The 15367-nt window shown below is 43.5% G+C and overlaps 1 protein-coding gene across 4 annotated transcripts in view; it reads right to left on the bottom strand.

Moving 5' to 3' along the window:
* The window catches only part of ern1 (endoplasmic reticulum to nucleus signaling 1), an 87918-nt gene that overhangs the window by 33346 nt on the left and 39205 nt on the right, over nucleotides 1-15367 (bottom strand). For 3 of the 4 annotated variants that reach the window (XM_078225811.1, XM_078225810.1, XM_078225812.1), the window contains exons 3-10: nucleotides 13572-13605; nucleotides 12778-12850; nucleotides 12104-12176; nucleotides 9066-9188; nucleotides 6933-7034; nucleotides 5250-5511; nucleotides 3050-3128; nucleotides 1761-1920 (exon numbers count right to left, since the gene is read on the bottom strand). In XM_078225811.1, the coding sequence (XP_078081937.1) occupies nucleotides 1761-1920; nucleotides 3050-3128; nucleotides 5250-5511; nucleotides 6933-7034; nucleotides 9066-9188; nucleotides 12104-12176; nucleotides 12778-12850; nucleotides 13572-13605 (906 nt within the window). Of the gene's footprint in view, nucleotides 1-1760; nucleotides 1921-3049; nucleotides 3129-5249; nucleotides 5512-6932; nucleotides 7035-9065; nucleotides 9189-12099; nucleotides 12177-12777; nucleotides 12851-13571; nucleotides 13606-15367 lie in introns of those variants that run through there. The other variant, XM_078225813.1, reaches the window with a different exon arrangement.

The following is a 15367-nucleotide window of genomic DNA, read 5'->3' as shown; positions in this document are numbered from 1 at the left end:
ATCTTTTCGTGGACTCAGCTCCACTTAGCCGCCCGCTCATCATAACCCTCAATTCCTTTACTGTTCAAAAACCAATCTGTCTTTGCCTCAAAAACATTTGTGGTCAATTAATTTACACATTGATGTGAGGGAGGTGAGAATTCTTCCCCCTATTTTTACCTTGTTTTCTTTCTAGAGCTCCCAAATCATTAAGGCAAGTTACAGGTGGGATATATCAGCTTCTCACCAATATATTCATCACCATCGCTATTTTACTCTCCGAGTTGTTTTTCTTTTTCAAGCACCACTGACAATCAATGTCAAATTAAGGATGGCATGATATACGCTGGACCAATTCAACTCTGTTTATGAGGTCCTTGCAGCTTCAAAGAATCTGTCACGCCTTTGCCACAGACCCAGACCCCAAAGATGAAACAACATTGTGCTAAAGGATCTGCATTGCAGTCATCGAGAGCGACCAACTACACATTATCCACAACAGAAAGACATTAAAGTGAGTGACATTAATGTTCGAATCAGCACAGAGAAAATTATATTTCTTAAAACTTCCCGGCCCTCTCAAAGATAACAGTCTGCATGTTTTTCCTTTGTACTTATTTATTCAAGTCAACATTGCCTCTAATTTTTCTTTGTTGCGCACCTGTTCATCGCACTGTGCAGTCCCTTTAAGATTTTGGGCACTGTAATTATGCACATCTTAAGGGTGTTAAGAAGTCTCACAACACCAAGTTAAAGTCCAACAGGTTTATTTGGTATCACGAGCTTTCGGAGCGCTGACTCACCTGATGAAGGAGCAGTGCTCCAAAAGCTCGTGCTACCAAATAAACCTGTTGGACTTTAACCTGGACGACAACTTACTGTATATAAATTAACACTGCAATGAAGCTACTGTGAAAATCCCCTAGTCGCCACATTCTGGCGCCTGTTCGGGTACGCTGAGGGAGAATTTAGCATGGCCAATGCACCTAACCAACACATCTTTCAGACTGGGAGGAAACCGGAGCGCCTGGAGGAAACCCAAACAGACACAGGGAGAACAAAGAACAAAGAAAATTACAGCACAGGAACAGGCCCTTTGGCTCTCCAAGCCTGCACCGACCATGCTGCCCGACTTAACTAAAACCCCCTGCCCTTCCGGGGACCATATCTTTCTATTCCCATCCTATTCATGTACTTGTCAAGACACCCCTTAAAAGTCACTACCATATCCGCTTCCACTACCACCCCCGGCAACGAGTTCCAGGCACCCACTACTCTCTGTGTAAAAAAATCTGCCTCGTACATCTCCTTTAAACCTTGCCCCTCGCATCTTAAACCTATGCCCTAGAACATGCAAACTCCACACAGACAGTGACCTAAGCTAGGAATCGAACCCAGGGGCCTGGGCACTACAAGGCAGCAGTGCTAACCACTGTGCCACCGCACCATCCCACTGGTTGCCCACACAGCCTAGAAGATGGATTTAGAAGACTGCATGGTTCCACATTCCTGATCTAGTTTACTTTCCCTCCAACTCATTTTGCAATTTTGGTCATGTTAGCCGCAGAAAAGCTCTCATTCTGAGCTGATAAACCGCTCCCCACTTCATCCACCAAATACATTTCTGGAGAGCCCCTGCTATTACAGACATTCCTGGGGAAAGCCTGCTAACCCCGGTAACCTTTGGGGGGGGGGGGACCTTGAGCTTCGTCAATTATTTTGATAGCCCTGCCTCATGTTGTCCACCAGGGGGCACTTGAACACCATGTAAATACTCTTACCTATTAGAAACCACTGGTTCCTCAGGTAATCAATCGTATTTGTGACTCCTGGTGTGAACTTCACATCAATGCTGGGGGTAGTGTCACACTCCCCACGATCTGAGATTGTAATACGCTCTGTTTTGGGACCCTCAAGTAACGGGAATGCGCTACCCCTTGGCTGTGAACACAAAAAGAGCATTGAAGAAAGTTGTTGGAATACATTGCAATTAGAGGAACATGAAACATAGCATCAGGATTATCTATAAAACAACTCCCTTAAATCGCTAAACAATGCAAAACTTGTATTCCTTCGAGCACTGCCTCTTGGAAGCATCTTGTTCCCTCATTAAACACAAAGAAATGTTTTTTTTACAAAATACACAGATTATTGAAAGCTGGAGTTAGAGTCATTATTAAGCAGCAGGATGAAGTGAGGATAGGGAAAACCTGGCCACATGTGAGAACTGTGCAGTGTCTTAGCACAAACAAACTCTGTTCCTTACGCCCAAATAAGTTTAAAGTTTAAGTTTATTTATTAGCCTCACAAGTAGGCTTACGTTAACACTGCAATGAAGTTATTGTGAAAATCCCCTAGTCGCCACACTCCGACGCCTATTCGGGTACACGGAGGGAGAACTTAGCACGGCCAATGCACCTAACCAGCACGTCTTTCAGACAGAGGGGAAATTAGAGCGCCCGTAGGAAACCCATGCAGACACGGGGAGATCGTGCAGACTCCACACAGACAGTGACCCAAGCTGAGAATCGAACCCAGGTCCCCGGTGCTGTGAGGCAGCAGTGCTAACCATTGTGCCATCGTGCCGACCACAAACGTGAGCTAAGCAACTGTTTAAAAATAGGCGAGCTGGAATCAAAATTTATGATATTCTCAAAAAAGTAATTTTTTTTCGAAAATCAAAGGAAGTAATTGAAATGCTGATCGGTTGGTTAAAATAGTAAGCATTCGGTTACATTAGCAATCTCTGCTGAGTTAACTGACCCCAGCCAGAGTACCAACGGATTAGTAAAGGGCAAAGAACCATCAGCCAGAATCACCAGCCTGCTGAATGTAGAGGCAGCAGTCTCAAGCATGGGGCAGTGGGTGGACAGAGTCCAAACTGGTCCTTACCAAAGAGGAGATATACCATGGAGGAAAACAAACAGTAGCTGATGTCTGCAATATGCCAACAAACGCCTTTGTTTCAATAAAGTTACAGATGAATAACAAAAACTTTTATTTTAAAATAAGAGGGATACTGTATGGTACACAAATTTGCAACTGGATAAATAAAATTCCAAATACTTACCACAACAGCAACTCCTTCATGCACCAATGATGATGAGGCGTACAAACTGGTTGAGTATTTTCCCACATACAGAGTTGGCCTAAAAATGAAGAAGAAAGTTAAGATTAAACGGATTTCAGCGAGCCATCAGAATCCTGTGAATACATAATCAGGGAATTTTGCTATTTTTAACTTTTAAAGTATCCAGAAGCCACATCTTAGCTGTCAGGAAAGGCAAGTGATCTGTTCACACAGAACCGCCAATGATCTAGTCAGCTACAAGGACAAAGTCAACATCACAGCTGACTGGCCATTTAATTTTACAACATTAGTATTGTGAAATTCATGGGGAACTCATTGGGTACACATCCCTGACCCCTCTGATGGCCTGTTGGTCCAGTTCCCCATTACAGAGTATTCACAGAAGAGAAAGAGCTATATGACAGTGTTTATGTTCCTCCCACCTCCTCTTCATCTAACCTCAACCACATATCTCCCCAACCGTTTGCTCCTCATGCGCTTCTCCAACTTCCTGTTGAATGTCTAAAGTAGAACCTCTAATTATTAAATTATTAAAATAGAAATGCTTGTGTCTATGACTCAAATAATGACTCTGTGGAATGTAGGGACTGTTGTTATTGTAAGCAGTTGTTCTTTCCCAATAATGTCCCATGACCAGCAATGACTGTTTAATTGTTCTGTTTTTTGGTCCGGGTTTTTGAGGGAGCAATGTTGGCCAGTCCATCAGGAGAGAGCTCTGCTCTTCTACAAATAATACCATGGGATTTTTAACATCAATGCATAGAACACATGAGGTGGCCACTCGGACTACTGTGTCCATGCCAGTTCATAGAATCCCTACAGTGCAGAAGGAGGTCACAGACAGTGACCCAAGCCGTAAATCAAATCCTGGTCCCTGGCACTGAGGTTCTTCAAGACAACCTTCTCCCCATAGTTTGGTCATTTTTTTTCTTTTTAAGTACATAAACCAAATAAAGCAGCTCCTCCAATGACATTAGTTATTAGTCACACAGACCTGATGACTTTTGATGTCAGATTTTATGCTGAATTATAACTTACATCTGGTTTGTTCAAACAAGTTACAGCATTCACTATGGTTAAAAACTCAATGCAATGTCACAGATGTAATCAGCTAACGTGGGTGGGGCTTCCACAAACAGGGTTATTGCTGCTCAGCACCAAACCTGCTTTGCACTGTTTGCTGTTGTTCAGTTCTCTGCCAGCCTCTAGGCAGAGTGCTTCACAGAAGCAGTATCTTACCTTAAAGTGAAGGGGAAGTATCTCCTTTCGCCTCACTAGAAGCATTCCATAATCTCCCCATTCCCAAACATCTGATCACAATGCAGTAGTGACAATAGGCCATAGTTACATGCTCAGTACAAGCACACTGTTGCAGCAGGACACAGTGAGAGAAGAGAAGTGTCCAATTGCAAGGATTGGGATAGAACGGGAAGGAGATGGGATAGAATCCCCTGTTATATGTCTCAGGTTCTCCTTTTACATACTGTTTACCTTTGCTCATACAATCCCTACAGCACAGGAAGAGGCCATTCAGCCCATCGAGTCTGCACAATCCCACCCAGGCCCTATTCCCGTAACCCCACATATTTACCCTGCTAATCCCCTGATACTAGGGTCAATTTATCATGCCCAATCAACCTAACGTGCACATCTTTGGTTGTGGGAGGAAACCGGAGCACCCGGAGGAAACCCACGCAGACAAAGGGAGTACGTGCAAATTCCATACAGTGACCCGAGGCCAGAATTGAACCCAGGTCCCTGGCGCTGTGAGGCAGCAATGCTAGGTGACTGTCCAACCATGTCACCTTGTATGTACCAATTCTAACCAACATTTACATTCCCTCTGTCTTTACCACCACCCTAACAGTATAAATCTCATCCCATTTTCTTTGTCTTCAACTCTGACAAAGGGTTGCCCAGACTCGAAACATTAGCTCTAGTCTCTCTCCACAGATGCTGCGAGACCTCAGTAATTTGCTTTTAGGATGGAATCATGGTATGGTTCGATGAAGGTCATTCAAATCCTACTGAAATTTACACCCAAGATATTGTCCTTTTTCACAATTCTAACGTGCTTGCTTGCAGCTATTTTTAGATTGTTACGATATGGGATTATTGTTCAAGTTTTATATTGCTCTGCAGAACTCACTAGCTTAATGAGCAGTGGTAGAGTACTTACATCAGCTTTTGTTTGGTTTCTGCCTCTTTAGGAAAAGGATATTTCCACTTTGTGATGCGGCCCACCTCTCCCGACATGAATGTGAGGTAGCGGAGGGTTTCGATCCCGACATTTGTGTGCATCACTTTCCTCAGTCCTTCTCGCTGCCACATGTACATCGCCACCACTGGTGACGCGTAATTCTGAATCCAAAGAATGTCACCTGATTCGCTGTCCACTGTCACCACCAGGCCATCTCCATTCGACACAAAGTGGAGCATTTCTGCAAGGTGGTTAGAATTGGTACAGACAAAATGTTTAACTGCACCAAAAGAACGCTGGCAAAATGTTCAGCTTCTACCACTGACAGTATTGAAGACAATGGGGCTACACAAAAATGGCACATCAGGACAATCTTCTGGAGTTGGAGGGCTGGATACGAGTGTCAAAACCGCGACTGGACTACATATGGTTACTCAGAACTGTGACGCCGCACCCTCCACGCAAGACACAATGCAAACATGTCAAACTCCCACTTCCCATTTTGCCCTCACACTTTCCCCATCCTCCAACTTTCCTGCAAGATTAGTAAAGATTAATCTCTGTCAGGGCTTCACTGAAGTTAAAAGAAGCTGCTCGGGCAGTGGCAGTAAAAGAATGATGTCGGTTGCAATGTAATGCAGGTATGGCTACCTGGTGGTTACAGCACTGGGCTAGCAACCAAGAGGTTGGGTGTGCTAAACCCTCCAAGGCCAGCTGTAAAACTGAATTCAATAAATCTTCTCATTTGTGGGCTAACACCAGAACATCAAAACTGGTGGGTACCCAAACAAAAGACCCAAAAGGTTCACCAATGTCCTTGAGAGAAGGGAACTTTAGGATCTGTTGTAATGTTCATAGAATCATAGAACCCTACAGTGCAGGAGAAGGCCATTCGGCCCATCGAGTCTGCACCGACCACAATCCCACCCAGACCCTATTTACCCTGCTAATCCCCCTGACACTAAGGGGCAATTTAACATGGCCAATCCACCTAACCTGCACATCTTTGGACTGCGGGAGGAAACCGAAGCACCCGGAGGAAACCCACGCAGACACGGGGAGAATGTGCAAACTCCACACAGACAGTGACCCAAGCTGGGAATTGAACCCGGGTCCCTAGCGCTGTGATGCAGCAGTGCTAACCACTGTTCTTTTTAATTAAATAAACAAGAACACATTATGCGCTCTAACAATGGGTCATCCTGACTCGAAACGTTGGCTCTATTCTCTCTCCACAGACGCTGTCAGACCTGCTGAGATTTTCCAGCATTTTTCTGTGTGTTGTTGAAGCAAATTCAGCGGTTTGAAGAATTAACTAACTCTGCCTGGTCTGGGCCAGCAAGTGACTCCTGGTCCTTACTACTCAATGCCCTCAAGGCAATGAGGGATGGGCAATAAACGTAGCCATTGCCAGTGTGGCTCACGTCTAAGGAGCAAAAACTAAAAAACCGAAATTAACAATAACTTTTCCAAGCTGCAGTGTGATGCTTGTGTTCATTAGTTAAAACAGTCAATTTAGGTACAATATGAGCACAGAAGTGATCACATGACTGTACGGTTATTTCATATCTGCTGTTGCCAGGTAGAATTCTCAAAATGCACAGCAAGTTGCCTCTGCAGAGGCAGCAGAACAAGCAACTGTTCAACTCAAAGTATTCTTACTATATTCAGTGTCCTCATCGGGTAAGGTGGCAGAGTAATCGAAGTAGGTGGCATTCCATCGCAGTTCCCGGTTCTTGGTGTCGTACATGGTGATCGTGTATTCTGAAAACAAGAACGGCACAAAGGAGCCATTTGAGATTCGGGCACAGAAGGGATTGTGGGTGCTATTTATAGTCACTGGAATTCCATGTGCATTGAGATTAAACTGCATTCTGTCTCAGTCTGTGGCCAAGTTTCACTGACACAGCCTTAATCCAGTTGGATGAGGGCTCGTGCCAGAATGAAATGCATCAATTTTTTTTTTACCATGTCACATTCCCAATCTTCTCTACGTGCCCCACATCACACATTCAGTTTTCCTCATCAATTTGCTTCCTTTCTGAAAAGCATCAATTCCTCAGTCTTTCACACTGATGTTCCAGCTCCCAGCTATCCTCCAGTGCCTGCCTCTAAGTGGCTAGTGTTCATAAGTGAACAACGATGGTCCCCTCTCCCATCACAGGTGTAAGGTTGTTCAGTCACATCACAGCTAGGAATCACCATGTCCAGCAGTGGATAGAAATCAAGATTCCTGGCCCATTTCCCCCCTCCCTCACTTAGGGGAGCTGAGGTCAGTTCGAGTGCCTCGACCCTACTTTGAGATCAGCTAAATCTGGACTTGCCAAGAAAGCAACTTGCTGTTTGATGTGACTAACATGCAGAAACATGCTGAGCCACTGGGCGGAGCCAAAGTCACCCAATTAGACCAAAGCAAAGAAGCCTACACTTCTTTCAAATTACTGCAAACTGGGGGGTCCTCCCTCACCTGTGGCTTCTCCAACACACATTAGTGTTGATGTATAAAGGTGTATCATGATGAATTGATTCATATTTTAAATGGACTGACAGGCAGTGCCTACACTCTTCCCAGAGATCCCTGCCTGATATACATTCCCCCTAAAAAGGAGAAAATTAATTAAAATTATTGAGGAGCAACTATTACAAAAATACACTCCATTGGCAATTACCAACTACAGGAGGACGAAAAGAAATAAGAGGGAAAAAAAAGGAAAGATATTCTCCTGCTACCTCCCTCTTCCCTACAAACGTGTTTATGGGTACAGTTGATGAAACATCTCCACTGACATTGGTGCACTCTTGACTTGACAGGATCTTGCTTTTAAGAGGAAATATTACCCCAGACTTTTGCTACTAAAAGTGATCTGAAACTTTATCTCCAATTGACATCCAAGTCAACAAGAGCCAATTGACAGACACAGAGCTGCGGGCACAGTGGTTAGCACTGCTGCCTCACAGCGCCAGGGACCCAGGTTCGATTCCCGGCTTGGGTCACTGTCTGTGTGGAGTTTGCACGTTCTTCCAGTGTCTGCATGGGTTTCCTCCGGGTGCTCCAGTTTCCCCCCACAGTCTGAAAGACGCACTGGTTAGGTACATTGACCCGAACAGGCGCCAGAGTGTGGCGACTAGGGGAATTTCACAGTAACTTCATTGCAGTGTTAAGCCTACTTGTGACTAATAAATAAACTAAATAAAATAATAAACTAAGCTCATCCTTGCATTCAACTTTTGACTGTCTTTTCACGTTAGGCAGTCTACCCCACTACACAAAATGCAAAGAAGACAGCTCCTGTTTCATAAATATAACTTCAACAAGCTAGTCCACAGGACAGTAACTATAATCACCCAATCTTGAACTCGCACTGTGCTCTTTTAGGCTCAACTATAAACAAAGCAGGAGACAAATGACAAGTACTTATATCCACTCTAAAATCATTTCCTCAGGCAGTCCCCGTCTGGACAAACTGAGTGCCATCGGGAAAGGGAACAGAATCTCGAGTAACCTAGCTGTTTGCCATGATCAGGCGGTGCTGGATTTTACAATATAGTGATGAGCCCACAGGAGAGAATTAACTTTTGCAGACACTTTCATTCAGAAATTGTCAGAGATGTAACTCTTGCTTGGGTGTAATAGTTATAACTTTGCATGTATTTAAATTTAGTTCTACAATCATTATTTTAGCCTTGAACGCTGCTTAAGACCAGAATTAAACCCATCAAACATGGGAAATTTACTCCAGAGGCTATTACATTCCGGCTTTTAGCACATACACACATGGGACATATATAACATACCTGTACGTCCAAGGTATAGGAGAGGCGTTGACGGACACATGCTTTCCGCAAAAGTAGCTGTTAACGTCTGCTGCTTTACACCAGTCATTGGGTCCACAACGTACCAGATATCCTGCTTCTTTCCTGGGGGGGGGAAATAAAATAAAACTGCCTTTCAATAAACTGCATCACATTACTTCAGAAATTACCAAGCTACTCTTCATAAGGCACACCAGGAGACATGGATCCAGGGAGAACTAGCCAATTGGATACAAAATTGGCTTGCCGCTCGGAGACAGAGGGTGGTGGTAGAGGGTTGTTTTTCAGACTGGAGGCCTGTGACTAGCAGTGTGCCGCAGGGATCGGTGTTGGGTTCACTGTTGTTTGTCATTTATATGAACAATTTGGATGAAAATATAGGAGGCATGGTTAGTAAGTTTGCAGATGACACCAAAATTGGTGGTGCAGCAGACAGTGAAGGTTATCTAAGACTACAACGGGATCTTTATCACCTGGGCCAGGAATGGCAGATGACAATTAATTCAGATAAATGCAAAGTGTTGCATTTTGGTAAGGCAAACCAGGGCAGGACTTATACAGTTAATGGTAGGGCCTGGGGAGTGTTGTCAAACAGAGCAACCCAAGGGTGCAGGTACATAGTTCCTTGAAAGTGGTGTCACAGGTAGACAGGGTGGTGAAGAATGCGTTTGGCACACTTGCCTTCATCGGTTAGAGTACTGAGTACAGGAGTTGGGACGTTATGTTAGAACTGTACAAGACATTGGAGTCGTACAATTCTGGTCGCCCTGCTATAGGAAAAATCTTACTAAACTGGAAAGGGTGCAAAAATATCTACAAGGATGTTACTGGGACTGGGATGTTTGAATTATAAAGAGAAGCTGGATAGAAAACAAAGAACAAACAAAGAGAACAAAGGAAAGCTCAGCACAGGAACAGACCCCTTCGGCGCTCCAAGCCCGTGCCGATCATGCTGCCTTAACTAAACTAAAAAAAAAAGGCTGGGACTTTTTCTCCTGGAGCGTAGGAGGAAAAATAGCCAAGGTGAATAGCCAAGGTCTTTTCTCCGGAGTAGGAGAGTGCAAAACTAGAAGGCATAGGTTTAAGGTGAGAGGGGAAAGATTTAAAAGGGATCTGAGGGGCAACTTTTTCCACACAAAGGGTAGCGCGCATATGGAATGAGCTGTCAGAAGTGGTGGTAGAGGCGGGTACAATTACAAATTTAAAATACATTTGGATAGGTACATGGACAGAGGAAAGGGTTAGAAGGATATGGGCCAAATGCAGGCAAATGGGACTAGTTCAGTTTTGGAAACCTGGCCAGCATGGATGAGTTGGACTAAATCTATGATTTCAGATACAACGTCACAGATTGATTCAAGCCTTCCATTTCTTGTACTCCCGGGTATAAAGCAAGCTAAATGTCACACGATTGTAGAGGCTTCTGAGCCAGGTCTACTGAAACGGTACTGTTCTATAAATAACATCCCTTTAAGGAACACTTACAAAACAATTATTTCTCAACAGCCTACATTTTAAATTGACTTAACAACACCTATAACCCCCTAATTGCAAGAACTAATTTAAGTTGCAGGTGGCAACTATAAAAATACCACAGAATGCACTCTTGAATTTAATCGCAACATCTACAATCCACTTTAATGAATCCGTGAACAAAGGACTTATGGTACCTGTTCTAATCAAATGTTGAACTGTTTAAAGATTAGTGATTATCTAAAGCTTTGTTCACACCGAAGACTTTTTATAAACAGTCTGACTGGAATTAAAAAGTTTGAGTGACAGATCTCTGAGTAAACTATCACAGCTTGACTAGCAGCAGATACGATTTGGAGATATTAATTCAAAAGTTGTTTCCAGACTTTTATGATGTAGCAATCACGTCATCCATTAAATAAGCATTTTATTACCACTATTCTCCCCCACCACCCCAGGTCACCAATAAACAACATCAGATGGAAAAGATTTACCCGATTTTTACAATATCTCTCAATTTACGGTCTCTGCCAGTTACTAGCAGAGACAGAATCGACATGGAGCTGATTGTTGCTGGGTAATGACCAATGTGGTCACAGTACATCTATTTATAAAAGCAAAATACTGCGGCGGCTGGAATCTGAAACAAAAACAGAAAATGCTGCAAAATCTCAGCAGGCCTGACAGCGTCTGTGGGGAGAGAACAGAACCAAAGTTGAGTCAGGATGATCCTTTTGCTCTGACAAAGGGCCATCCTGTCTTGAAACATTGGCTCTATTCTCTCTCCATAGATGCTGTCAGGCTTTTTTAAAATTCATTTGTGGGATATAGGTATTGCTGCGTGGCCAGCATTTATTGTCCATCCCTATTGCCCTTGAGCAGAGTGGCTTGGTAGACCATTTCAGAGGGCATTTGAGAGTCAACCACATTGCTGTGGCTCAGGAGTCGCATGTTGGCCAGACCAGGTAAGGACGGCAGGTTTCCTTCCCCAAAGGACATTAGTGAACCGAATGGGCTTTTCTGACAATCGACAATGGTTTCACGGTCATCAGTAGATTCTTAATTTCAGATGTTTTTTTATTGAATTCAAATTCCACCATTTGCCGTGGCGGGATTTGAACCCGGGTTCCCAGAACATTAGTCGAGTTTCTGGATTAATAGTTCAACAATACCACTCGGCCATCATTGAGGGTCTGGATGACCTTTCGTCAGAGCTCTACCTCCACAAATGCTGTCAGACCCACTGAGATTTTCCAGCATTTTCTGTTTTTGTTTCAGATGCCAGCAACCGCAGTATTTTGCTTCATCAGAGTGTATTTGAAGTTTATTTATCGCAAACATTAAAGCTACATTTTGTAAACTTGTCCAATGCCTGCAAAGATTTTCTCCTTCCAACAAAGACAAGTGGTTGAGCATTGCACGTTGAAGTCTTTTCTTCCACACCCAGTTTTGGTACATTGTTTATAGCACATCTATCTTGGACAGGAACAGTTGTAATCAGAAAACAATTAAAGAGTAGTGTTTTGTGAAACTGGTAGTCCACTCACCCATGTATAGTACACCGTCAGAACTTCGACAAGGTGATGCCTGAACCAATTCAGGAATTGTGAACGGAAGTTTCTGTAAAAGAGAACTAATGGCTGTAGTTCAATTGCAGAAACTGGAAACAAGTTTTAAGTTAGGCAATACTGGAACTAAAAGGGGCTGCATTACATACAATAACACGTACTAAAACCTAACAGCAGAGTACATTCATTCTGAAATCAGGTGTCTATAAAATCTCCAGCTCTGGAATCTATTGGACTGATTTGGAAAGAGGGGGACCTGGACATGCCTGCAACTTCAGAGGGGCCAAGGGATAGCTGGTTTGGGACATTAATAAACCTCCACAATGAAGCACTAACTGCTCTTCTAAAGTTGGGGAAAGACACAAATTTGAGGCAGATTGGAAAATTACACAGAATTTACAGCATAGAGGCCATTCAGCCCAATTAGACCTGACTATACCCACATTATTCCAGCTTGATGCTCATACTTGAAATATAAAAAGTCCAATTTTCCAGCATTAACACTTACTAAGGTCAACAAAGTCATTCAAAACAAGAATTAATAGATAGCTTATTGATTGTAGAAGTATTTAGCAATTAGACTGGAGAAAATATGTTTTTGAACAGACACACATTTAAGTCAAACAGGTGGGACTATATGAGCTATAGCTTACAGTCAGTCCTTCATTGTTTTTGCCTCCCAGTGTATACAGGCTGCCGTCATTAGGATCAGGAAGAAATGCCGGTCTGCAAAGAAGAAATAAACAACTCATTGGCAACAGCATTTCTAATTATAGAGGATGATGAACCACCAGCCTCAGCTGGACCATTTATCTACACAGTACAGAGATCGACAGATAGCAAAAACCCAGGTGTTGCAAACACAAAACCAACTGGATTACACACTGCTGACATTATCCTTTTGTGAGGAGGGGCACACTGCAGTTAAGAGGTGCCAATACCTACCCATTTAGCAATTTAGTGTTACTCCCATGTACTAACATGGAGCAACGTGGGAGGAACACTACACTCCTGCATGTACTATAATGGAGCAATGTGGGAGAACAGTGCACACCCTGCCATGTACTATAATGAAACAATGTGGGAGTAACACTGTTTCATTACAGTACATGTCAGGATGTACAATGTGGGAGTAACACCGTACATCCTGCCATGTGCATGCAATACTGCACACTCCATTGTAGTTCCTTTAGAAATGTGAAATCAAGTAAAACCTCTGCAGCAGACTCTAATCCAGTACTTGAGCTAAACAGGCCTAGTGAGCTCCTTTAGTTTGAGCGTTTAATTTAGATGGTTCAATTCCAGCAACAGTACCCTCAGAGACACTAAGGTCTTAAAGTATTGTCCCTCTAAACATTTGCCCAGGTTCTCTAGCACTCGGTAAGCGGAGATACCCTGTGTCCTTGACCTTATATGTAAACAGATGCATAGTCACACTGAAACTTACTCTGTTAGATGCATGGGCACTTGAAGCACAGGATCTGTACAAGACAAAAAAAAGGACACTAAGTTTATAATTACACAGTAAGACAAAAATAAATAGGACAATGCAAATTATGAAGTCACCTAGAATTTCCATCGTTCCTGGTCCTAAAAGTTTTTTTTTTAAACTCATTAAGTTACAAAGTCATAGATTAATTACCCAAGGTCCCAGATTATACAAATCCATGCTCAGAAAAAGGTAACCACTTTACATTTGTTTAAAAAATGCACTAAGAGTATTAATGGAAAAACATGACTATATAATGGACCAAATGGCAATTTGATTTTATTCATTCATGGGATTGAAGTGTCACTGGCTGGGCCAGCATTTATTGCCCATCCCTAATTGCCCTCAAGGAGGTGGCTGTGAGCTACCTTCTTGAACTGAAGCAGTTCATGCCTGCATCAATAGAAGCTCCGTGTTACTGATTGTGGGTTCTATAGGCCCTTGCGTGGCTGATGAGCCTGATCGTAGAGCCTCATCTTTGACCGCACACTTGGCAGATGTTTCTTGGAGATGGGTTCAGTCCTTGGACACTGTGTTGCTGGTATTCCTTCCTCAGGCTCCTTTTCCGAGCCTCCTATTGTTGTCGGGTGTCCTCATAGAATTGTGTCCCTTCAATCAGGTGGTTTCTCCAACTAGCTCTCTTCTGCACAAGGGTCTCCCAGGACCTCGATGTTGTATTTCTTGAGGTAAGCCTTCATTCAGGGTGTTTTTGAAGCGCTTCCTTTGTCCTCTTGTTCGGGAGCCTACCTTGAGCTAGGCAAAGATGATTTGCTTTGGCAGTGCTCTGACATCCAAAACACATGGCCGGCCTAGCACAGTTGGTTTCAGATGATCATGGCCTCGATGCTGGTACTCTTGGCTCCTTCAAGTACACTGATGTTAGTGCGCCTGTCCTCCCAGCTGATGCGGAGAAACCATCTCAGACAGCATTGATGGTACTTCTCCAAGACCTTGAGGTGGCTTCTGTATGAAGTCCAAGTTTCTGAGCTGGAGAGAAGAGCTGGGAGGACAACTGCCTTGTACATGAGAATCTTGATGTCAGCACAAATTTTTATTTTTTATTCCAATTCAATCAAATCAAGTCCAATTCAGAGTCTCAACAAGTTGAGACATTCCCGATCCAAGCTGACAAGACAGGGTCTGCAACCCCTGTCTTGGACCTGATCTACATGAGCCAAGCTGATTGGAGTAGGTGCAGGTCTTCCTCCTCCAAGGCTTGATCTCATTTGCATCTTAGCCAAAAGGCCGAGATGCCGCTTTTAAAAATTGCTTCATATGAAAATGAAGCTTAAATGTAACCTAATGGCAGTGTCAGCACAAATGCTGCAGTCATCGAAGACTCTCGTCCTTACGGGTCCAAAAGTGGCACTTGCAGATTGGAAATGATGTTGGATCTCCACATCGATGTCAGCCTTACATGAGAGATGGCTTCCCAGATAGAGGACATGTTCCACTTTTGGGAGGGTTTCTCCATTGATCTTGAAGGAAAGAGGAACGGTTTCTTTCCCTGGGGCGGTTGGTAAAGTACTTGAATATTGAGGTTGAGGTGTGGAGACCGATTTTTTGGTATGCTCCCGCGAAGGAGTCAAACATAACTCGGAGATTCTCTTCTGAGAGAGTGGACATGGCGATGTCACCCACACGAGTTCCATGAGTGATGTCAGTGTTGTTTTCTTCTTGGGTTTGAATAGGTTGAGGTTGAAAAATATTCCGTCCATCCTGCAGATGGCGTCCACTCCACTGGGAAGCTTGTT

The sequence above is a fragment of the Mustelus asterias genome, chromosome 12, assembly GCF_964213995.1.
Source record: "Mustelus asterias chromosome 12, sMusAst1.hap1.1, whole genome shotgun sequence".
NCBI classification, from domain to species: domain Eukaryota; kingdom Metazoa; phylum Chordata; class Chondrichthyes; order Carcharhiniformes; family Triakidae; genus Mustelus; species Mustelus asterias.
The sequence above is the reverse complement of the archived record's forward strand: the minus strand, read 5'-3'. Positions and strand labels throughout refer to the sequence as shown.